General features: G+C 35.6%; 1 protein-coding gene across 2 annotated transcripts; it reads right to left on the bottom strand.

Annotated features, from left to right (window-relative positions):
• Positions 1–612: 612 nt before the first annotated feature.
• bach2a (BTB and CNC homology 1, basic leucine zipper transcription factor 2a) lies at positions 613–24,169 on the bottom strand. Of its 2 annotated transcripts, none has more exons than XM_059520069.1 (5): positions 23,829–24,169; positions 10,872–11,149; positions 6,840–8,306; positions 3,059–3,265; positions 613–2,974 (listed from the first exon to the last, which is right to left on the bottom strand). In XM_059520069.1, the coding sequence occupies exons 2-5, from the start codon at positions 11,145–11,147 to the stop codon at positions 2,528–2,530; spliced, it is 2,397 nt and encodes a 798-aa protein (XP_059376052.1). In that variant the 5' UTR covers positions 11,148–11,149; positions 23,829–24,169; the 3' UTR covers positions 613–2,527. The 2 variants fall into 2 exon arrangements, with proteins under 2 accessions (XP_059376052.1, XP_059376053.1); XM_059520070.1 differs by having other exon boundaries at positions 10,872–11,128; positions 23,829–24,167.
• Positions 24,170–25,238: the final 1,069 nt, after the last annotated feature.

Raw genomic sequence — 25,238 nt, 5'->3', positions numbered from 1 at the left:
GTCAATATTGATGGATGTTGATAATTAATATAATTATATTTCATATGTGTGCCTAATTTGTAAACTGATATGAAAAATATCTTCCTTACAGAGCGTATTCTTGGATATCTCTTCCATCATGAAAAAGTGAAAGTAAGAAAGACTGAAGGACAACAGGAATGTAACAGGCCGTTCATGAGCAGAAATGAATGGAGATATCAGTGACAAAGGGTTTCCACTCTGATCTACTCGGCTTGGAAAGCACTGGTCTAACGCGATTTCATTGCGGTACAAGTAGTGCTGTTTTGTACGGTTCATTTTTTTTTATTGTGAGCACCTTAATTTACCAGTAAAGCACAGTATACATTTTTTCCATGTCTAATTATGGAAGCCAAAAGACATCTGTGCATATTTCGAAAAGCTTCAGACCTTCAGACGGCTGGCAAAAAGAACATTTTTAAATCATTTAGCTTACATCCATAAAATGTGATGCAAGCTGATGGACACTTACGTCAAATTATGAAGAAAATAAAAGTTTTCTTATTTCCAACATTGTTTGTGTTTGAATTCAGGGTGAATATGGTTCATGCAAATTTTAAACTCCTCGGAGCAAATGATGCAAAACACGTTCAATCTGCATAAAACATGCTTGGCAATTTATTTAACATCCTAGTAGACAAATCTAACGTGGACACATTCAAGAAATGTAACAAATACAGATTATAAACACGGAGGTCACAACTTTTCAAGATTTGATTAACAAAAGAAAGCAAAACAATCGTTTGCAAATAATCCCACAAATACCTATAAACAGAATATGTACAATACATACAAAATCTACATAAAAGAAACTATTGTAAAACGTTTTTTAAAAAGGTTGTAAACCAGTTCTGCTACAGACCTTGTTCGAGATGAGAGGTATATCGATTTTACAGGTAGATCCGCGAATGTCAAAACTCTCCCTACTACATGTAAACTAATAACCAATATTCATATTTGCCCTTATAACAATATTCATATCACAACTGTGGTGCATCATATAACAATGGCATGATGCCTGATTTATCCAAATCTCTAGTCAAAGCTCATGAGTATAAAAACTCTGAATATGAACAGAATTCTGAATAATCTACTCTGGAAATTTGTAAACATCATGAGGACATATTTGAAGTCTTGACAGTCAATTTTATGAGAGTCATCTTTTATGGGACACAAATTAACCTACATGACTATATGAGATTTTTTGATTGATTTTTCCCAATTTGTTCAACTTTTGGTAAAACAAAATATTAAACATGAAGCTTAATCAAGTCTTACATTTTATTAAAGTCATGCAGTCCACAATAATTTAAAGTAAACAGACTAAATTTATTAACATTAAAACACATAACCCATCTCATCTTTGAACTTAATTACAGTGTCAGTGCAGATACGAGTGGCTCCTACACGCGGTAGCTTAAAGCAACAACGTTAGAAACAAAAATAGAAATGCAGCATTAAGCTTTTCCAACTGTTTTTACCTTAAGGCTTGAATTTTCACCATGCTATTAAAGCACAAATGTAAAAGTGTTATAAGACTAGTGAAAATTACACCAAACTGATTGAGGGAGTGAATTGAGAACTTTAAAGTGAAAATATTAGGACCAGAGTGGACTGTGGGAGTATACAAAACATTTTTACAATAAAACCCCCTCTGCAACCCCCCCACCGAAAATTTTTTTTTTCAACATTTGATTTGATTTCTGACCCCAGTAAAACTCTTATGTGCGTAACGCCCTGAAGAAATCAAATCAGATCTAAGATATCTAAGTGTGAGCTGCCAAAATGAACCAAGTCAGAATAATTTAATTTACTAAAGTTTGCTTGGAGAGTTTTATATACAACAGACATCCCTGATCAATCATTTTAACAGTCTAGAAAAGCGAGCTTCAAAAAAACAACAAAAAAAATTGCTTCCATAACAAATGATGCTTCATCACAAAATGTTTGAGGGACCATTCAGGCAGCTCATCATCATTGCTTCATCATCCATTTTGTAGAAGAGCTCTCCATTGTACTATTCCAGAAAGAGATCAGATGTCGATTTTTCCATGTTGACAACCAGATTGCTTGGCTTCTTGCAAATTCAGGTGAGCAGCTGTTTAGTTCCTCCGTTATTAAATTTTGTAAGGAATGCTTAAATGCACAATAGATACAAAACACTTCCACCACTCAATATCACATTTGCATATGCTGACTGATTTAAAGTTACCAAAAGATTTAATAAAAAATGCAATTCCTGAGATAAATCTGAGAACCAGATACCATATAATGAATATGAAAAAAACTAAAAAGTAATGTTCAAAACTAAATGACTTTAGCATCCTATAAAGCATGTATGAGAACAAATCCATATGCACACACAAACAAAAACACATCAGGTGATGCACCATGGACGAAACAACAAAACAGTCCCCTAAAGCAGTGACAAACTAAACTTAACACTGGCAAAAAAACGTAACACAGGACCAATTGTCATGATAAAAGATATGAATGCAGTTTACCGGACTCAGTTTCTCTCAGGCAGCTCTTCTGTCGTGCACTTCTCGGTCATTTCCAGGCAGAAATCAGTCGTCACACTTGAGCTGCCCACGTGGGAAGGTTCTGACCTCTCAGAGGTGACAGTGTCTTGGGGTGGCACAGCCTCTCTGTCCACTCTGAGATGTGAGTGTGGTGGTTCGACTATGGCCTGGCAGTCATTTGAGCCTGTGGACGACACCACGCTGTTGTGTGAGGTGAGAGTGACATCTATACTGGTGGGATTGGGAGAGATTCGAAGGTCTGGACCGGGTGAAACTGGGTCTGGGTGTAGATTATACAGAGATTGAGACTGTCCTGGACTCCGCTGTTCTTCCCTACAGACCTCCTGAGACAAAAAGGAGAAGTTTTCCCACAGCTCCCCCATGCAGATCTTCAGCTGGCTGCGTTCGGTTAGGAGCTTCTGTCTCTCACAGACCTAGCAGAGGAGAAACACATGGAATAAATGTAGATTCTTGTGAAGCGAGCAAGCAACCGTTCTGATGTTGTTGGTGTTGCCTACCAGTTTGTGAATCTCATGCTCCAGGTTCTGGATGCAGTCCAGCTTTCTTTTCCTGCAGCGCTGAGCTGCGATGCGGTTTTTACTGCGGCGTCTCATGCTGTGGATGAATTCTAGCTGATCTGAGGTCAGCGTATACATCTTTATCATCAGCTGAAAGTCATTGCGTGGAAGCTCTGTGATCTGGTCTATTGAGAAAGGCAGTTTCACCTGCAAGTTGACAGCACATTAGAGTTAAGATGCTTTACTGCAGCAGCATGTAACTTCATATACAGGAAGAAACGTAATATTAACAAACAACAATTATATATGTATATATTCTGCAAATTTCACACAACCTTCGCAGAAAATATGGAACTTCACCACTAGATGACACTGCAATCTAACTTGTATGAAATGTTTTATTTATTTGCATTCAGGCTTAAACTAGGAAAAACTAAACTGCAGAAACTCATCCAATATAAAACAATAAATAAACTTAATTTTCAGTAAAAGACCAAGATTTTTTTTTTGTAATATATAATATATGCATAAATCACACAAATACACACAAACACACACACACACACACACACACACACACACACAGTAGTTAGAGAAGATAGATAGATAGATAGAGAGATAGATAGATAGAGAGATAGATAGATAGAGAGATAGATAGATAGAGAGATAGATAGAGAGATAGATAGATAGATAGATAGATAGATAGATAGATAGATAGATAGATAGATAGATAGATCTTCCACATAAATGCTATGCAATGCTAAAATTATGCAGTATCAGATCAGTCATTCTGTCGAAACGTTTCATCTTACACAGTTTAAGATTGACACAGATTCCATAAAATTCTATATGGTATGATTACTTAAAACCACTGTAAATGTCGATTTTGGGATTTAAAGGTGGGTTGGTATATACTTGTAATAAGCTACAGCAAAAAGCTTCAGTTTACTGTCTTTATATTGTTCGACTAATCATAGCACAGCTCAAGCATGTCATGCAAATGAAGATGAGCACAGGCACATTATGGTTCAGTTACAAATTCTGTTAATAGCCACTGGATTCTCATTTCCATGCAAAGACAAAGATGAAACCTGACTTAACTCTGCTGAGGGAGTTGGTCATAGTGATCACCATGACGAATACTCCCTCTCTCTGCTGTGACCTTGTGCCACTGCTCAGTCTGTGTAAAATGGAGGTCCATATTTAACCGCTCTACTACAGAGAGCTCTGTAATAAGGCTAGAATGACAGATTAGGCTTCCAGCAGCACAGGCACGTTTTCTCCTCTCCTTCTTTCTGAAGTCAGGTTGTTTCTGGGAGAAGGCACTCATACTGTGAAGTAGGGCTCATCTGTTAGCCAGTGAGGTGAAGCGGCCCATCCTCAGATGGGAGCCTGGGGGCCGCTGTCCCACTTCTGTCTGGGGACCTGCAGCTGGGAGCTTTAAACTCAGGCAGAGTGAAGGGCAAAATAAAGACGGCTATAGAAAGATTGTTTCTGAAGAGATTTCTACACTATATTTGGTTCAAATTTAGCTTTTTTTTCATAACCATTTATTTTTCTTAACTTTGTGACAGATAAAATTGCATGGCATTGCCATGGTGCTTTGCACATGTACTATTGTTTTCTTAGACATCTAATTTAAATACCATGGTTCCTTTTTTGCCATCATCACATGATCATGAAATGGTAAACATTTATTGATACTGACAAGCAAACAATTCTTCCAATAAATAATACGGTTTAAACTGCAAAACAAATACTGTGTTCCAGTTAATATCTAAAATACCTGAAATTAGTTCAATGTACGGAACAGATAGTCCATCCAAAAATGAAAATGGTCATGATTTACTTATCCTCATGTTATTCCAAACCTGTATGAGTTTCCATAGTATCAGAATTTTCCCAAAATACTACAATATTTTGTTCCCTCTTATGGAACTTTCTATTCTATTGATGTCAATGGAGACCATAAACATTTTGGAAGAAAGAAATCCATACAGGTTTGTAACAATATGAGGGTGACAGAATTTTCATATTGGGGTGAACTATGAACTTTGGTTTAAGAAGAAATACTCCATAAGATATTAAAAGTTGTTTTCAGAGAATGTATATAGTACATATAATCCTACTTGTAGATGTTTGGTTTCCATTTTCAAGTACAAACAAGTTAAAAGCAAATTTAAAAAATGTGCCACTGCAGTAAGACAAAATATACATTTATACAAGCTGAAACATAGCATTAATATCTTATTGTTAAAAAGTTTATCTTGTTTTATGTATTTTAAGAAAACAAACAAAAAGAGACGAATAAAAAACTAAAAAGTAATTCTGCAGTACATAAGGCTAAGTATAATGTTTACAGTCATCAGGCAATGCAGCAACTTGATACATCAACAGTGATGAACTAATGTTCGATCACAGGTGTGCGTATATCAGCTATTTTACAACAGCTACAACTCATCCAATCAGACTGCAGAATCTAAAGCTATCATTTTCATAATGCTGCTGTGAAATATCTGGCTTTTATGGATCTGCCTTCAAAACATTGTAAGAATCTCACAAAAAAAACAATAACTTTGTAGTCATTTGTATACTGACATCAACAACTCAATTGGGTTATCAAAAAAAAAAAAATCTAATGACTTAATGAGACAGAAAATTATCATACACAGATTTTTGAACAGGCAATGTGTCAGTGTTGTCAAGAGGAGGAACAATTATGTCATTGGGACCTTAGGAAGAAGGACGGCTCAGAGCTTATTGCCATGGCAACCCTCCAGTGTTTGCCAAGTTACTGCAGCTTGATTCTCAATCTCAGAAGCTCGGGAATCAAATGTGGGAATGTTTTGTAATGATAATATTTTTCATAATTATTTATGGGGAATTGGCTTTTTAATGGGATCAAGATTGGATTTGAACTTGTGCCTATGAAAAGCTCAAATGTCGACAAAATGTGTGCCAACCACTGCAAAGGGCCGGACAGTTTGGGGTAACAAATAATAATAATAATTATAATAATATTAAATAAGAAGAGATTTGATAGAAGTGACTGATAAAAATTGTGACTGCTATATAAAGTCTGCATTTTTTGAAAAAAGCTTCAGGGTTGCTGTGCTTGTCTGAAAGGATGCACAATTTGGCAAAAAGTCTGTGATTATATATCTATACAACTATAATAATAAATAATACAATTACAATTAAATTGCAAATTAATCTTATTGTCCGAAAAATACGGTACTTATTAGTATTGTAATATTTTAATGACAAACAAAATAGTATTGAGGAAAAATATAATTTCATTCTACAGTACAACTGTTAAATTACAATACTAATAATAATTTTGCACTTAATTTTAAATAATTCAAACCACTGGGCTTTGATGTTCGGGTAAAGAAAACACAAGTTATTATTTATTATTAAATGAGAGTTATTCTTCAAGTCTGGGAAGATGGTTGGCACGCAGAGGTTGCCAAATGCACATTTAAGCGACCAAATGCAGCTGCTGAAAACACTGGATCATGAACTAATCACATGTAAATGAACACAGGGCCATGCTACACTCTGAAACATGCAGCACTGACATACATATCTATGTAATTAAATCAAAGCCATTGTTTTATGATAGCCATCTTGATTTCAGCTTTGCTTTGATTAATCATGTAACACTGCAAGTGTTAATATCAACTTTTTGTGTAGTGTGCAACCTTCTGCATCCCAAATATTAATGCAACTAATATTTCCAAACATGGACCACAACTAATATTTCCAAACATATACCAACCTCTTGAGTGTGCTCTTTGATGGGAAAAGATTCGCTATCTCCATCTGAAAAAGATCCAGATTCGTCACTGGAATTGGTGTCGTATGACTTTTCGCACTTGATCTTTGGTGGCCCTGACATGCTATGCTCCTGGTGTTCAAGGGCCAGGCATCGTGCCATGGTTGAACAAGGAGAGGTAGAGAGCTCAAACTGGGGCAGGCTGGAAGGAGATCCTCCACTGCCATCCTCAGCATAGGAGTAGGAAGAGCAAGAGCTGGAGGTTCTGATGTGGCTCTCGGCACGAGACGAACGCGGACACATTTTAATGGGCACCGGACAGCTGCTCTTTGGCCGGCGGCGGTAGGCCAATGCTGGCTCTTGAGAGACAGAAGTTGGGGACAGTGCTTGGGAGCAGGGGAACGACTGGCTGGAACCTGCCCATAAGTCATCCGGGGTCTCCTGGCCCAAACAGCTCTCACCCGGATAAGAGTGTGCGGGTGCTGCCAGATGGTAAGGGGCTTGAGAGGAGAAGATGACACTTCTTCTGTCACTCTCACGTTCAGATTCTTGGGAACTGATTCTCTCAAAGGAAAGTGACTTGAGTGACATGTCATCGGTTAATTTCTCAGCCTTCTTTGAGGCTGTCACTCCAAGTCCCCCGACGAAGGCCTGATAGTCTTTTTGGAAGTAATTTGGAGCAACTTGTGGTTCTCGAATGGGAGAGGTTCTGCTGGTGAGTTGCAGATCAGCCGTAAGACAATGATCCGAAGATGTGACTTCGTTTTTAACAAGGGAGCGCAGGCACACTGGTGATCGCTTGCTCACAGGCAATTCGATGGGCGTTGAACTAAGTTGTCTTCCTTCAAACTCCATTTCCATCTCACTCCCTTTACCCCCAACCAGACCGTCCTGCTCAAACTCTGACAAGTCTAGTGGCACACAGTCTTCCCCACTTGCTGGTTCTGCTTTAACCTTGGAAAGATTAAGGCCCTGGGCATCGCTGCTGGTGATGGTATCCTGCAGGGAGCCGTGTAAGCTTGAGGTACTGCTGTGAGAGGAGGTGGTTGCGTTGTGCTCAACAAGAACCTGATGGTACTTTCTATATTTGGGATAACGAGGGATGTCGAAAGTTGGAGGTTGGTCTGATTGATGCAGGTTGTTGGTGACTTTTAATTTCTCAGTTTCAGGGTGCAGCCTTGATCCAGGCAGTGGTGGTTTGGAGTCATTTGGCTGCACATTTGCATCCTCTAATCCATTATCATAATGGTTTTGAACCAGAGTCTGAGGTGATGGTGGATTCTGGCTGGTCTGCATGCCATCAGCCTCACTTTTCATCTGGGCCTGTAGGAAGTGGAAGCAGGAGTCTTCAAGGTTGTGCATTCCCAGGAATTCGGCACAACACATGACATCCTGGATGTTGTCCCTGTTGAGCAGCAGCTTGGCTGTGTAAGCAAACTGCAACAGTGGGGTAAACCCTTTCTCCGTGATCTATAAAAAGAAAACAAAACAAGCTGATATTTCAGGGTCATTAGTGGCAATTTAATCAAATTAAAGTGGCACTTTTGTGATATTTTATTTGTTTCCCCAAAAACCACTTATATTGTTACTCAAGGTTTCCTGCCATCATTTCCATACATTTTCTACCTTCTTTAGTTGAATTAAAAAAGTCAGTGCCAATAGCCTCATGTTAAGTGCGGCGACCTGAGTTTTAAAAAAAATTTTGTGGTCCTTTGCTGATCCCGCTATCCTCTCTCTCCACCCAATGCTTTCCTGTCTACTCTATGTTGTCCTGTCCAAATAAAGGCAAAAAAATGTTCTAAAAGGCAATTCATTCCAGTGATAGCCAAGCTTAATTTTCAGTTGCCTTTACTCCAGTCTTTAGTCTCACATGATCCTTCAGAAATCATTCTAATATGTTGATTTGGCGCTCAAAATAACATTTGTTCTGGTTAATATTTTTGTGGAAACCTTGACCACAAATGACTGAGAATAATCAGCTGATCCTCAAAACACATTTTATAAATCATGCTATAAAAAAACTGCATCTATGCTACAAAGTATCTGAGCTTCCTATTCAATGTCTCAAAAGCTTTACGTCAAGTAATAAAATGAAGTGAACTGCATAGTGTCAAGAACAAAAATAAAACACCCTTCTCATCACTTTCAATCACTCGTTCTCGCAGATATCCATGAATGCTCGGGGCAGCGCAACCACATCAAGAACATCACCTTTAAATTAGAAAGTCATCCTGCTGAAAATACAGCTCCCCCAGACATTCAGTCAGTCCTCCCAGAGCTGCAAATAAATAGAAGAGCTAGGGGGGGGAAATGCTGAGCATTCTGTGGATCTATTTTCAGCTGGCATCAGCAGCTGCCGCCTGCAGAAGCATGTCTTTATGGAAGCCAAGCGCCATATGAGACTCCTTTAATGTTATAACCAGCAATCCTAATGAGGGCAGCAGGCAGGGACGCATGTACACACACACTAACACAAAGCAGAAAGCAGAGACTCCACACTATAAAGCAAGAGGGAAGCAGTACAGCAAGGCTCTGAAGAGAGAATGAGATATGAAGCCAATTTCCCGGTCACTCCAGAATACAATTTGACATTAAGCGTTTTGAAGATGAATGATAATTAATATATAAGCAGAGGCAAATGGGGGCCTTCTGACATATCTGGGATATTGTAATATAACTTTGAGCTTTGAGATCGCAAAGCACCTAAAGTATTACAACATAGAGAATCAGCCATGAATTAATCATACTTCCTCAAGCACAGTGAAGTTCTGAGAGGGAACTTTGGTAACACTTCTGGTAAACAACATAAGCAATTATACCAACTCAAAGCTGCAGATGATGAACTGAGATTTTGATCAAAAATACAGTAAAACAGCAATAGATTGCAACACATAACTATATTGCTGGTTGATATACCAGTTCAAACTGTAAACTGGTTTGGTCTGCAAAGATTGCCAGTGGCCTCAAATTATTTTTGTTTCACATTCACAGTATGTTCTCAAGCTCTCATTCAGCCCGAAATTATTACACAATCCAATTTCATGTATTCTGATTCATATAAAAGCACAGTCAGAAAAAACAAAACAAAACTGTGATGCAGATTTTTGGTCAAACCACCCACCACTACACATAACAGAAATATTATTGAAACATTATTAAAAATGTTAAATTCATCAGCCATTACTCCAGTCTTCGGTGTCACATGATCTTCTAGAAATCATTCTAATATGCTGTTTTGGTGCTAAAGAAACATTTATTATCATTAAGTTGTGCACTGGTTGAGGAAATATACCAGATCCTTTGATGAACAGAAAAAAAAGAAGAAAAACTGTATTTATTTACAATAGATTTGTTTGTTAACATGTCCTTAACATCACTTTTGATCAATTTAATGTGCCCTTCCTAAACAAAATAAAATGTATTATTTATTTCAAAACAATCTTATCTTTATATAATTTCTTCCTTTTATTTATGTTAAAACATTTTAATATTTATAACATAAACTGCTTAATATTTTGTGGACACTGGGATACATGTTTTAATGTATTTTAATGCATGTACACTCTTTTTTGAGCAGTTGAATGTTTCCTTGCTGAATGAAAGTATCCATTTCTTGACAAACACCAAACTTTTGAACAGTAGTGTATATTCAATTTCAAGACATTTTCAGATGATACTCATTTCCATGACTTGAATTTTGTTTTTCATCACTCTACATTCACTCTAAATGCAATAAAAATATTTCAAAAACACTTGAAATTATGTCGTTTAATCTTTCAGACTGGTAAGGTTATCTGCTACAAGTCTTTTGATTAATTTGCTTATTAAAAAGGAAATAATAGTCCTAAAACTGAAAAAATAAAATGAAACAAAGAAATGAAAATAAGGGTGTTTATATGCATTAGATGCATTTTCAGAGATCTCATATGAACAGCTGGGATTTTTGTGAGGTTTTCAGTGCAGGTCATTCAGGTGCATCCTTGCAGGCTGTTAATGTATGCTGAATCTGTACCCCTGCCAAATGAGGACACTCACCTTCTGTGGCAGGTTGATAACCGGCTCATTTTCCGTCTGGCCCCTGAGCAGCAGGGAGAAATACTGGCTACAAGCTGCCAGCACTGCCCTGTGGGCACGGATCTCACTCCCCTCCACCAGCACTGTCACATCACACAGGACGTCCTGCTTCCGCTGTTCATTCAGGCACAGGAGGATGTTGGCACAATGCACTGTCGACTCATAGACATACATGGGAGCTTCAGGCTTCTCCTCCGTAGACATTCCTTGCTCAGAGCCTGTGGACGAAAGTGACATGACTGCTGTACATTATTCAGGTTTCAAAAAATATTTATTGCATATGTGATAGAAAGCTAGCTTAAAGGGGGGGGGGGGTATGCTATTCATCTCAATGGCAATTCTTCAAAAGCAATAATGGACAATTGCAAAATTGGTGATGCGAATCGCACAGATGTCTCAAATTGAGCCGATGGCCAATTAGCAGCATGTATCAGTTTCAAAAGTGGGCTGATAATTAGGACTTTGATATGTGAATTTTCGAAGCGACACTAGTAGAGCTTCCAAGAGACTGTAGTCGCACATAAACAGCAAAAGTTTTAGCAGACAATATTATGGGTAATGGTCTCAAAGAATAAATAGTAAATCAAATAAGCACGCTTAAGCTCATATACCGTCAGGTGAGTACTTTACATGGCAGTTGCTACATAAAAAAAGCAAAAAAATGTGTTGCCAACTGTAAAAAAATGTGAGATTGTATAATAGTATGGGTAGCCATCTCAAAGGAGTCTAATGATGGCTCTGCATGGCCATATAATGGCAAACGAATATGAGCCTATTTTGCAAGACCAGGTTGCAATAGTGGTAGCCTCTGTTGCACTATTCCTGCCGTTCCCATTTTGAAGATGATAATAACCTCTCCAATGCTTGAAAATAAAAAAAAATGATCCAAACATAATTAAGGGAAACCGATTTATGGGAAATTTTGAAATGTAGAGACTAAGTAATAATGCAAAAGACATTAGCATCACTTTATCAACTTAATGCATCTTTGCTGAAAGTGAATTTCTTACAAAAAAATATATATATATAGTGTATACATAATTCTTCTATATTTTACTGTATATAATTTTCAGTATTAATGATTATAGCATTTGATGATGGTCAGAAACCAAACATTTTCAGAAGCAAAAAAATAAAAAGATAAAATTTTAATAATAAATGAGACAAAACATTTAAACAAAGGAAGAATTAGCTAAATAATGTATATATTATCTAAATATCTAAAATAATAGATAGAATTCATTTAAATTGTGACACATGGATGGAGAATTTTTTTCTAAGTGTAAATTAACACAATTAAGATAATAAAATAACTGTAGTGTATATATTACTGAAAATAATTTTCAGTATTGATGATGGTTACTTGTTGAGCATAAACCTTTTTATGATAGTTAGAATCCTAGTTAAATCAAGAAAATGAAAAATGTAAACAAGATATAATACACATAAGACTGTAAGTGGAAGTTAATCAACAAATGAGATAATGCAATAACACCAATGTCCACGGTTATATGATAACTGGGAATATTTACAGTCAGCCAGTCATGACTTTATAACAAACTCCTTAAGGATGACAGAAGACCTGAACAAGATTTATTTTGCGACAATGATCAGTTCACCGTGCATCATCCCTTACATATACTTCTACAACACAAGATGTGTTTTCTGCTCTATTATCACACTATGTTCATTCCTAGAGGCAGTGAGAAGCTGAAAGGAGGAACTAGTAAGGGGATTATTCCAATTATTTTGAACCAGTCTAGTGAAGATGAGCTGTTGAATAGCAATTGCTCACTCAAACACACATCATTTCAGCATCTTGGCTTTGGTAATCTCAGCATCAGCTCGTGAATCATTAACACATCTCCCAATAAAGCACATACAGAGCCACTCACACTGACAAAAAAAATGTCTTATAGCAGCTGTCACTCGCTTGCTCTGCCCACAATAATGAGATAACACCAGCATGTCAATTCATTCAGAGAAGCTGCTCTGAAAAGGAAAAATGCAATGCAAATAAACAGAGGGAATTACAGCATGTTTCATCATCAACACTGATGCATGACTATGTCAGACAACCATGACCATAATGCAGATGAGCATCATTACAATGTCGTTTGAAGCATTGTGTATTGTGAGTGTTGCACATGCAGTACAATGAACTGGGTTATCAAAAGACAAATTACTCTGAGAAATGTGATCCACTGAAAACTCATTCAAGTGCAAAACTAGGATTAACTGTTCGGTCGCTGTGGAAACAAACCTACTACAGAACTAGCCTATTCTGTTTCTGTTCCTCCAGGACTAAATGGAAATATAATTAGAAAGCATCTGTTAAAATGTCCACGATGCTGACCAACCCTGCAGTCTTGCTAATTTATGAAGCCCTTAATTCCCTGACCTAAATCCATTGCCAACACCAATATGGCTTTATATGTACGAGTAATAATTCCTTTGATGGAAAAGAGACTGCGATAAGCATGTACACACTCTAGTAACAAACTGTAATTAGATAAATTGCATTGAACAGATATACAAGGTATAAATCAGGATAATTAAACTTAATTTAGCATAAACAGACATTATACATTTTTTTCAGCACAATTTTTTTTCGATTTCCAATTTTCTAAAGAAAGTGTTAGTGAAAAGGAAAATTTAATATTCTTTATTTAAAAAAATATTTATTTTTTTATACAAAATTATAAATTCTGTTGTCATTTATACACCACCAAGCTGTTCAAAAGCTGTATGAATTTCTTTCTTCTGTTGAACATCAAAAATGGAAAACATGCTATGGAAGTCAATGGGGACCAGAAACTTTGGTTACCCACATTCTTCAAATATTTTCTTGAAATGTTCAACTGAAGAAAAATAACTTCTATCATTTTTGGGTTAAATTAACTATCCCATTAAAGTTAGTTTAAGCTCATAAAAAAAAAAGAAGTCCATTAGATCCCACATGGACAAACATTAAATAATTGATTACACAGCAAAAATGCAATGACCCCATTTCTAATACAATCACCAAGACATTCATTAAAAAGTACATACAATTCAAGGCCTCCTACTTCAGGGTGTAATATGGCCGTTATGACCACCAAGAGAAGCCTGGCCTAATTTCATACTGACCTGATTACAGCAGCTCTTCTTTCAGTTCCAACCACTGAAGAGCTTTCTGAGAATAATAGCATGCTGTATTTTAAAAGAAGCTTAAGTGAGATGGTTTAACATGCTAATAAGGAGAGACTAGAAGTCAACAACCTAAATAAGATGAAAATAAATGGAATTTCCTTGACATTTATAGAGACTGCTATAGTCCAGATATCCATTTGTATTTCAGATAATAATCGTTATGTATCTATATATAATGTAACAGATAGATAGAACTTAAAATAGAATCTTAAATAGATACCAAACCTTTATTGAATTAAAAATTATATTTCTTTCTGTCACTGACCTACAGTACACATGAACTCTATGCCTGCCTGCATGATGCTCTGGTTGTGAGAACAGTTGATGAGCACATCCTTGTAAAATATATAGGCTAACCGCTATCTGCAGATGAGCTCATGGTTTGTGTTGCAGGACTTGGCAGGCTACTGGAGCAGTGATCCAGTGCTGCCAGGTGCTTTTAGCCTGCAGGTCAGGAGAGAAAACCACACACAACCAGACAGAAAGACACAACACACCTTAGATAAGAGCTCATCTTGGGGGGATTTTCCAGCAGGAAACTCGACAATGACATCATTAGTTTCGACAATGAACTATTGTGCTCAAAATAAGGTTAGCTGTCTCTCTTTCAGAGGGTCACTGTCATATTCACAAGCTGGTATAAAGGATGTGAACAAATGGTGTTTGAAAGAATGGATCCCTTTGAAAAATGCAAGCTATTTTTTGGTACTCCGTGGGAAATATCTCACAATGCATTCACGATTGCATTCACATCTAGCTCATTGGACACAAAAATGCCAGTGTAAATTGTGCCAGTTCACTTATTCATATAAATTACAGTTCTACAAATGAGTGGTTTATTTTATTATCAGGTGTTAGCTAAACAGCTGAAATATCACTTCTCAAGTCAATCAGGGCATTCCTAAGCAGCCTTTCTAGTGTAAAGATAGGGGGTGACTCCATGCCAGAGTATTTTGGGCACTGCCTGCTGAAACAGAGCTTGAATGAATCATGGTTTCCCAGAGACTGAAGTGAGAAGTGACTCATAACGGTCTTTAATATGGGCAGAGGCAACCGTGACACAAAAACACAGCAAGCAAGCTATAAATATACAGAGAAGCTCACAGTGAGCTGGATAAACATACTTCAGTACAAGCAGTACATACAATCAGCAGATGGTGAGGCATTAAAAACATAGATCATGGATATTTTAGACTAAATTGACAAGAGACTGTACATTTCATTAATTTGGCATAAATAAGGGGTGTCCACATAGGTACATTAGATTAACTTTGAGATTAAATGTCTTTGCAAATGTTTTCATAAAAAATAAGTATTTTGCTCACCAAAGCTGCATTTATTTGATCAACAGTAAAAACAGAAATATTATGAAATATTATTACATATTATTATTACAATACAAAATAATTGTTTTCTATTTGAATATATTTAAAAATGTTTTCATTCCTGTGATGCAAAGCTGAATTTTCAGCCTTCAGTGTCACATGATCCTTCATAAATAATTTGTATATGTTGATTTGTTGCTCAAGAAACATTTCTTATGTTATCAATGTTAAAGTCAGTTGTGCTGCTTAATATTTTTGTGCAAACTGTGATAAGTTTTGTTTAGGATTAATATTAAAGAACAGCATTTTGACAAAAAATATTGTTTGACATTACAAATGTCTATAACCTTAATTTTGTCTTTGATCCATTTAATTCTAAAAAGTATTATTTTTCTAAATAAATATTTTAATCTTACCATAAACCGTTGATTTTTTGTTTTTGCACAAAAATATAAGCAATCTGATGATGCAAAATTAATAACTGAAGCATTTTATTGAAGGAGATACATATGCAGATTTAATGCAATTACATTAATTTGCTTTGCTATTGAAATTAAAATTGACAACACTACTAAATATCTTGTCTTATAATTCCATACTCACAAGTTGTGACACAGCCCTAGCAAACTAGCAAAATACACAAAAAGACATTAAAATACATTCCAATATTGACACTGTTGCCTCCATTTTTTGCCATCAGCATAGAAGAGTTTTTGAAGTGAAGAGATTAAACAGCTGAACTTTTGTTTTCCTCATTGCCTTTAAAAACATATCTGCACTTGAGTAATGCCTGACAACACAACAAAACTAGAGCACTCCCGATATAATCAACAAAGCTGCCTACATTTTGTGCGCATTGCAGTTTGACTTTATATGGTGCGGTCTATACAGCTTGCTTGATTAAAACTGGAGCACACTAGTTTTGTCACGTCATGTTGCTCGCATGTAGTGTAGATGGGATGTCAGCATGACCAAGGCCTGGACATCCTTCCTAACCAGATGGTAATTGAGGCCAGCATGGGAGGCAGTAACCGTCTGAGGGTGATTGATGGTTCAGCCAGCAGGTTGCACCTGATTTTCTCCCTACAGTAAAATATCATGAATTTCAAATGAATATCACACAAGTACTCTAGGCTCAAATAGCTTGGAAGAAATGATTAACATAATCAACTAGGAAACACTGAAACGCTTTGAAGATTTAATTCTGCTGTGATCTCACAAACCGATTGCAAAACATCAAAAAGAAGGAATGCAAAAAAAAGGTTTGCGTGCTTATAATTTCATCATGCTTTACAAATTTGATGAAGAACATAAACACACATTTGAAGACAGTTTATTACTTTTTATCTATATAAGACAACCTAAGACATGAACGAAGGCATGTCAGCACAACCAACAGTTGAGAAACGCTAAAAAGCATCTATTATTTTGGTGGCAAGACCTCTTTCTGTACTAATGAATGGAATTTGACAGGGAAGAAATGTTTGCAAGAATGATACACCAAACCATGTTAGGTGGTGTCCTAAAAATCTATTCTGATTCTGTTGACTAATTAGGCAAAACTGTTTGATTAATTAAGGCCTTGATTTATGAGAAAGTCCTGGTTGTGGTCTCAATTCTTGACACTAGACATGTGCTGGTAATGCGACATATCACGGTAATGAATATTGTTAACGTGGGCACTTCTAAATACCGTGAATAATTATATATTACAAATTATTCAGAATTTGAAATGCATTTTAAAAATTCTATTCCCATCATGGTCAAAATGCACAACACCACTATATGCTCCTTGAAAGAGCGTGTGCGCTCTGATGTAAACAAGCATGCATGAGAAGCACATGGAGGAACACGTGAGAGACACGCTGAATGAAAGCACATTCACTCTCTGACAGCAGATGGCGCTAAACTGCAGAAAATGCAGCTGTTACCCAGGAAACCCCATAAATAAAGCAGCTGCACTACTTTCTAAAACATATTTAAATAATTTTAAATAGCCGAGTTTTAAATTCGCTGTGGTGTTCATCACAGTGCCAAATACCTAAATATTTAGACTAAATAGGCTATTTATTTTAAACCCTTTTTTTCATTTTGATTTGGACTACAACATGCCCTAAATATTGTTTGAAATGGGTTTTGATTCTTTATTGTTAATTCACACTTAACATTAGGGCTTCATTAGTTAACATAAACTGCCAATGAAAAATTCTTCTGAACATTCTTTAATCTTAGGTATTCCAATATTTAATAATAATGTTGTTAAAATCGAAAGTTGCAGGTGTGCCAATTAGCTAACATGAACTAAGACTTGTATTTTGTAATAAAGATTAATAACTTCTGTAGCAAATGTAGCTATCGCTTGCTGTGAAAGTTAATGCATTAACTAAGATTAACTAATGAAGTATTATTGTAAAGTGATACCCATTGGTCTTTTGCACTTTAATCTGTGCAAAACTTTATATATTTTTCTGTATTGCATTTAAATGTTGTTATTTTTGTTATAAGAAAAAAGTTATTTAACCTGTTATACTGTATTATGACCACTTTTTTAAAAACTGAATTTCAATACCATGATAATACCGTATACCGTGATAAAAGCACGATCAATTAATCGCAACAGCAAAATTTGATACTGGCATATCCCTACTTGACACATTCAATTATTCTCCTTAAACTGCGGAAAGCAATATTACAATGACATTAAGAATCACCGCCCTGAAGTTGAGCTGAAGTTCACTGTTGTCATTTCAATAGATCTTTCCTAAAATAAGCACAGGTATTTCAATCCACTGGGAATGACCTTTCATTTCTATCACCTCATTTTCTAGGAAGTTGTCTACACCTCTCTTATTTCAGCTGATCCACTGACATCACATCTTGCCTGAGGTATGTTCCCTCAGTCTGCAGCGAGAGTATAACTGGACCACTCTTTGAACTCATTCAAAGCAAAATATAGCAACAAAAGAGGTAACAAAATTCAGTGAAATCTAGGATATTCGTGGTCAAATTACACATTATGAAAAGGATAGTTCCAGTCCTGGTTGTTCATTGTTTGATACAGTGGCATTCCCTGCTTAGGCTATCCAAGATGTACAGTAGATGAGTTTGTTTCTTCTTCAGAACAGATTTGAAGAAATTTAGGATCCGTTTCTCAGCAATAGTTCCGTCAGTAAATTGGTGCCGTCAGAATGAGAGCTCAAACTGCTGACAAAAACACACAATAATCCACAAGTAACCCACACCGCTTTAGTCCATCAAATGTCTTGTGAAGAGGAAATCTGCATGTTAGAAATAAACCAATTCAAACCATTGTTTCTGGCTAAAACACAAGTCTTCTATCCATTATATTGCTTTCACTAGTGAAAAAGTCATCTCGTCTGGAACAAGAGAGAAACATGCACAGATCAAGCAATAGAAAACACACAAAAGATTAAAGTTATTATTGTGTTAAATGAGAAAGTATCAAATAGACATTACAAATTGTAGCTTTAGAAAGAAAAATTTTATGTTTCAACAAAAGTTATTACACATAGGCCTAAACATTTAGGCTACAACGGTCTAACATAAACTACAGAACATAAAAGAAGAAAAACCAAAACTTAAATTTTGTTACCAACAGTCTTCAAAAAACGTCTTCTGTTGCGCAAAAGAATTTAAGTCATTCAGGTTTGAAATGACATGAAGGTGAGTAAATGATGGTACTATTTATTTATTGTCAACTATCCCTTTAATGTTTATTTATTATTATTTCTTTATTAAATGAAATGATACTCTTAAACAGGAACTAAAACTCCCAACAGGTGGTGGTAAATGTCTTGATTGGATTCGTTCAAATGGCTAATTCATTCAGGAATTCAGTAAACGGCTCTCTCATATGAATGGGCCTCTGAATCATTAGTTCTCTCGATTCGTTTAAAACGCTGATTCATTCAGAAACTAAACACCCGTGTTGCTCACAGATGCACAACAGTTCTGCTGTCGGCCTATGGCTTTAATATTTTCATTAGCAAAACTGAGCAAAAAAACACAAGTGTGTTTAAAATAAAGCACAATATGAACTTCTTATTTATTGAACTGTTGAATAAATTCACATTTGCACTTGTGCTATTCGTGACAAATACAGCACTCGTGTGATACTGCTATTGCTGCTAATGTGATGTCATTTATCTTGTGATATAAATATGAGACATTTTTTGCCCCAATATCTTGAATTTTAGGGCATAACCGCATTTATGGAGACAAGTTGTTGCCCTGCATCATATTTGTCAACAGTCAACTGGTATGAAATATAAGATGACGTACAGGTCTGGGGGAAGGTCCAGTGCGTTAACAGTGTTAAAATATTTTAACCGCATTCTTTTTTCATAACTAATTCATCATCAAGTTAACATGTCAAACTGACAGCCCTAGTTTAAAGTTAAAATGCCTTAATGATAGAATTGTTCATTACAAAGACGCATGTTTTAACTTCTCAAGATGTTAATTGATGGACTGGAGTCATGTGGATTATTTCTTTATTATTGTGATGTTTTTATCAGCTGTTTGGACTCTCTCTGATGGCACCCATTCACTGCAGAGGATCTATTGGTGAGCAAGTGATGCTAAATTTCTCCATATCTGTTCTGATGAAGAAAACTCATCTATATCTTTGATGGCCTAAGGGTGAGAACAACATCAACAAACTTTCATTTTTGTGTGAAATATTCCTTTAACAATATGCTTTAGCTGTGACTAAATTCACAGTACTGTATCTTGTACATTAACTGAACTACTATGAAAACTAGAAATAACAGCATGAATTGCATATGTCATAGAGAGCGTGACCAAAGAGTTTAGAGGTTAAATGTAACCCAAATGTCATACTGAAACCCTTACGCATTTACTGCTTACTACGCAGCTGGTTTCCTGCATTCATATTCAGCAGGGTTACTTTTACCTAAGTCAGCTGATGACCTACTTCAAACACAGGATAAGAGTCACAGCGCCTCTTTCATCTGTCCGTCAAAGCAGAAGATTCCAGTAAAATACAAAAACCGCTGCGGTAAGCATCATGATACTTTTATATTCAAAGAAATAATACGAGATGGGGGTGTAGCTGGAGATTTGTGCAAGCTACTTCAGTGTGAATGCATCTTGAGGCTATACATTTGGGTTTGCAGACTGAAGCTGCAATGGCTGAGATATGCATAATTTCGTAAAAAAACTCATGGTAACATATAGAACAGTCTTGGGATTTTTTTTTTATCGTCAAACATGCAAAAATGCAAAGTCTTGAAACGTGATTCTAGCAGCTTCTTCCTACACTACTAAAATGTAACTCCTACTATATAAATAAAATATATATAAATATTTATAAACTCCACTATACCATTCAATATTTATAAACTCCACTATACCATTTAAAAAAAAAATATATATATATATATATATTTAAATTCTGCAGATGATCAAACTGCTGTATTTTGTATCAATTAAATTCAAATTTTTCCCATTTATTTTTATTTTTAAAGACAAATGTAGCAAATATTATGATTGTTTTTTTCTACATAACTACTCTCATCCCCCATCCCAAGACTCACTTTAAATGTATGTATGAATGAATAAATATTGTTTTTGTGACAAAATATAACTAATATAATTAAGGACTAAATCTAATTTATTTGTAAATGAAAAAAAAAAAAAGTATTTTCACATTATTGTCAAAGGTGACATTTTGGTGGTTCAGGCCAGTTATTACAGCAACATTTTCTTCATCAGACAGTCCTGTGTAATTTAAATAAAAAAATGTCCTTCACCACTAAGGAAATCTTTTAATGGCCGCATTAGCTGTGTTTGTATTCTCTTGGATTGTGTCAATGTCTCATACTAACTCTACTCTAGCTGTCCAACAGGAAGTGAACCAGTACTCAATGGGTTCATCAAGTCCACATAGTTAATAAATGACAGCTGTGGCCAAGTGAATTCCAGCTCCGTTTCTCTCCCACTTTAGCCCATCTGTGGGTATTAGAGGCATTTGTATCATCATATCATGACCTGGCACTTCATTATTAGTTTTAAACACGATATTTTTGGGAACAGAGGGGGTATAGAAATGGCTTTGCAATATTGTGGTAAAAAAAAAAAAAAATCATACCCACAGTCAGCCAAACTGAAACTAAATGAGCAAAAACAAAACTCTGAACACATCAGTCAGTGATTTGATGGTGCAGAGATTGAATAAAATTGACACGCACATACGCTATGGCAGTGTTTAGGCTTATTAGTGCTTGCAGCAAGCTACACTGTTATTAATGCTCATATTATGGGTTAGAGGTTTGCATAAATGTGAACATTATGCTACAGACATGAATTATAGCTCAAATTATGACTGAGAAAAAGGTTGATATTTTTTTCCAAAGTAACCGAACAAAATGCGCTAAAATGTTCCAAAGACACTGAAGGAAGTCTTTTTGAACTGGGCCAATAACCAAACCTAGCAACGGTACACTAAAAAGAAGTTAAATCAAGTTAAAGCAATAATTTAATTTCCAAAATATGCTGATGTTGATATATATTTAGTGTAGCTCTCACATAGACAAATAATTCAGCTTCCACTGCTCAACATTATATAGTGACTCAAGCACTTCATGACAGAACCAATTCAGTTAGCTTCATCAAACAATTGTATTACAGAAGCAGTTTTCAGCCAATGAAGAAACATCTGTTGTGTTGCAAACACGAGCAGAAGACAAACAACTGTTTCTCAACCAGCGATAAGTGACAAACCCACAACTGCTGACAAAACAGGTGCTTTCATCAGAAGAACAAACCACTGTTACATGACTAAGGAGATGTTTCTGCACAGTCCACAGTGAAGACGAAGCATTGATTAGTCACAGGTCAATGATTTGACCTGCTAAACACTTTTTGGAGATCAAATCAAGATGAACACTAAAGCACAATCCCAAGTCCCAAGCCAAATCTTTTATGGTTAGAAAGATCCTGAGAGCACTGAACACCTGTAATCAGTATGCAGTGCAGTTGAACCTCATTATCACATTCAGACCATGATATTACCACACTAAGGTAACAGCTCTTAATAAAGATGTAATGCAAGATGTTCAAAAGTGTTAAAGAAAGAGCAAATTTAAGTTAAAAGGTAAATGTGAATTTTCTATCCATAATCAATATTAATATTTATAGAAATGAGCACAGGAAATAAGCTTCTCTATAAGCTGCACCACAAAGACCTCTGAACATCTCATCTCACAGGAAGTAAACCACAAACACCTCATCCACCCATTAACCGTATCTTTACCTTCCCTGATTAATCTAAAACACATAAAAAATCTGGGTCTGTGGTGCAACGCAACTGGTTTCATAAACAGTAATAACAGAGAGAGGATAACGATGATATTTCAGAAGAGATTTTGTAGCATAAGTGTTTTTAAACTGGTCCAATTCAAAATATAGTAATAAGAAAACAAAAAAACAAGCTAAACTTGGCAGGGTGACTGTAAAGATTCACAAAGCCACCAACTAATGCCCTCTCGCACTTCTTCTTTCATTAGAACATAGTGCTGCAATTCCTCTACTTTTTTCTTTTTCTTTTTTTAAGTATGTTTCAACATCCCTACTTTGAAACTAATTCCAAATATAAGAAACTTTTAGGAACAAATCAAGTCTATTATTTCTTGATTTATGTTTTCACTGTGCCAGAGGCTTGGTTAGTTGATCTTTGCCAGCTTTACTTCCTCCAAAGTCATCACACCTTAAAGACCTGAGCATTTCTAGATAACTCACGCTTTTATAACATCAGCATTAGCCACTTTAAATCACTGACTAAAATTTCAGTCTATTTTCTATGAATTTATATTTAGTGTATTGATGTCCAAGATGATAGCTAAATATGTACTATACTATTATTGTTTTTTTTATTAATATATTACATTTTCAAAAATATTTATTTTGCTATATATCAAAAATATTTATTTTGAGATTTGTATATATATATATATATATATATATATATATATATATATATATATATATATATATATATTGTCTTTGCTAATTAGAAGACAGATAAATAGATTCAGAGAAATTAACACACATAATTAAACACTGTCTTGCTGAATCACTGTTTCCCATTGTTTTAGAGTGGATCCGGTCCAACCCATAATTGTACCTGCCATCTACAGTACCAGAGACTAAATGCAGCACTAACCTGCAGACCTAAAAATGTACAGTCAGTCAGAGGAGCTGCACTGACATCCAGAAACGTTGACGTAAGCTTTCTGTCTGTGATGAGACATTGCCTCTTCTACAAAGACCACAAACAACTTACACAAACAACAAGACGCTCAAACCAAAACACACATAAACTGTAACGAGCTGCACCTCAGGCGGCTTGGACACTCACCTAAACTTTCAGTCGTTCCCGCGCGAAGATGTTCTGCAAGACGCCTTCACATGGTCTCTTTCTTCGCGCTTCGCTAGCAGCCGGAGGAGCGTGCAGGGTTATTGTTGTCTCTCTGAAGCCGGAGGAACGCTGTGTTCAGTCTCCGTCTATGTTGAGTTACATTCGAGACGGCGTGCACTTGCTTTGCTCTTTGCTGATTGTGGCATTTCCAGCACGCGCCTCCTCTAAATTTCTACATTGTTGACATTGGGGCGATGACGTCATGGCGATGCGCCCATAGTAAAGAGGGAAAAAATAGCACGAGCCATTCAGTGGTTTCACAATTTGTCAGTCTAACGATCTAGCGAACTAACATCTTCACACCTGTAAATGAATCACCTTCTGAAGTGTCCAAGCGGAAATGGGGGGTGGGGGTAATGATTTCATAGATGAAGGGGTTTTGACACCTCATGCAGTATTGACTTAAACCCTCTAAAAAAAAAAAATAATTAATTGTTTATTAAATTATGCATTATAAGTTTAAAGCAATTTTTCTGGTTATTTTAATTATTAATTTAATAAATCAATTTAATTTTATTAGCTGTAATAAAAAAAGTCATTCATTCAAATCCCTTTCTCTTACAGAAAAACTGTAGCAGGTACCTATTGTAAGTATTCATGTATAAATTAATTGAACTCTATACTTTTTTTCAAGAAAGCCAATCTATAGTAGTAACCTATTGCAAATTATAAGTTTAATTGTATTTTTAATAAATTATTCATTACCATTTTTTATTATTTTTATAAAATTTTATTAAAATAAATCTAATAGAATTAATTTTATTAAAACGTAAAAATGTAGCAGGAACCTATATTGTAAGTTGTTCATGTTGCATAAAAATAAATTTAATATTATGATAATTTAAATATTAATAAATTAATATTATGTGTTGGACAACATGCATCCAGTCTGTAACAATGAGTATCTAATCAGGTCTATCTAATAACCTTTATTATTCATTTTTAAGTTCCAAAAACAATTAATATTTTATTTATTTATTTATTTATTTTTAAGTGCAACAGCATAACTGTAGACTATATGGTACAAAAAATTGTGAAAATGCTTTGCAACCACAGTTCAGCATATTCATACATTAAAACTGGATAAATCAGAATAAACCGATCCAATTTTATAGAGGTTGTATGTATATTTAGATTAGAGCTAGGCTAGTGTAAGCATAACATCACTTAATCTCACTGTAACCCAAAGGAGCTGGCAAGCAATTATATGAATTATCGGGTTGTCGCAGACGGCTCTTGCTTCTCCTTTGATTCCAATCCAAACGAGCCATAATTTCACTGTTAGGTTCAAAAATAACTGTGACAGATTCTCAAAGGCACAGAGTGGCACTGACATCAAAGTCCTCTTTA

The sequence above is a fragment of the Carassius carassius genome, chromosome 32 (genome assembly GCF_963082965.1).
Source record: "Carassius carassius chromosome 32, fCarCar2.1, whole genome shotgun sequence".
Classification (NCBI taxonomy): Eukaryota; Metazoa; Chordata; class Actinopteri; order Cypriniformes; family Cyprinidae; genus Carassius; species Carassius carassius.
Note: the sequence above shows the minus strand (reverse complement) of the source record. Positions and strands in the feature narration are given on the sequence as shown.

Excerpts from the sequence above, each read along its gene's own strand:
- bach2a (XM_059520069.1), bottom strand. The coding sequence starts at position 11,147 with ATGTCACTTTCGTCCACAGGCTCTGAGCAAGGAATGTCTACGGAGGAG. Across the intron at positions 8,307-10,871 it reads TTATCAACCTGCCACAGAAG|ATCACGGAGAAAGGGTTTAC; the intron begins GTGAGTGTCCTC and ends TTCTTTTTATAG. Across the intron at positions 3,266-6,839 it reads TCAAAGAGCACACTCAAGAG|GTGAAACTGCCTTTCTCAAT; the intron begins GTTGGTATATGT and ends GTCAACTTGCAG.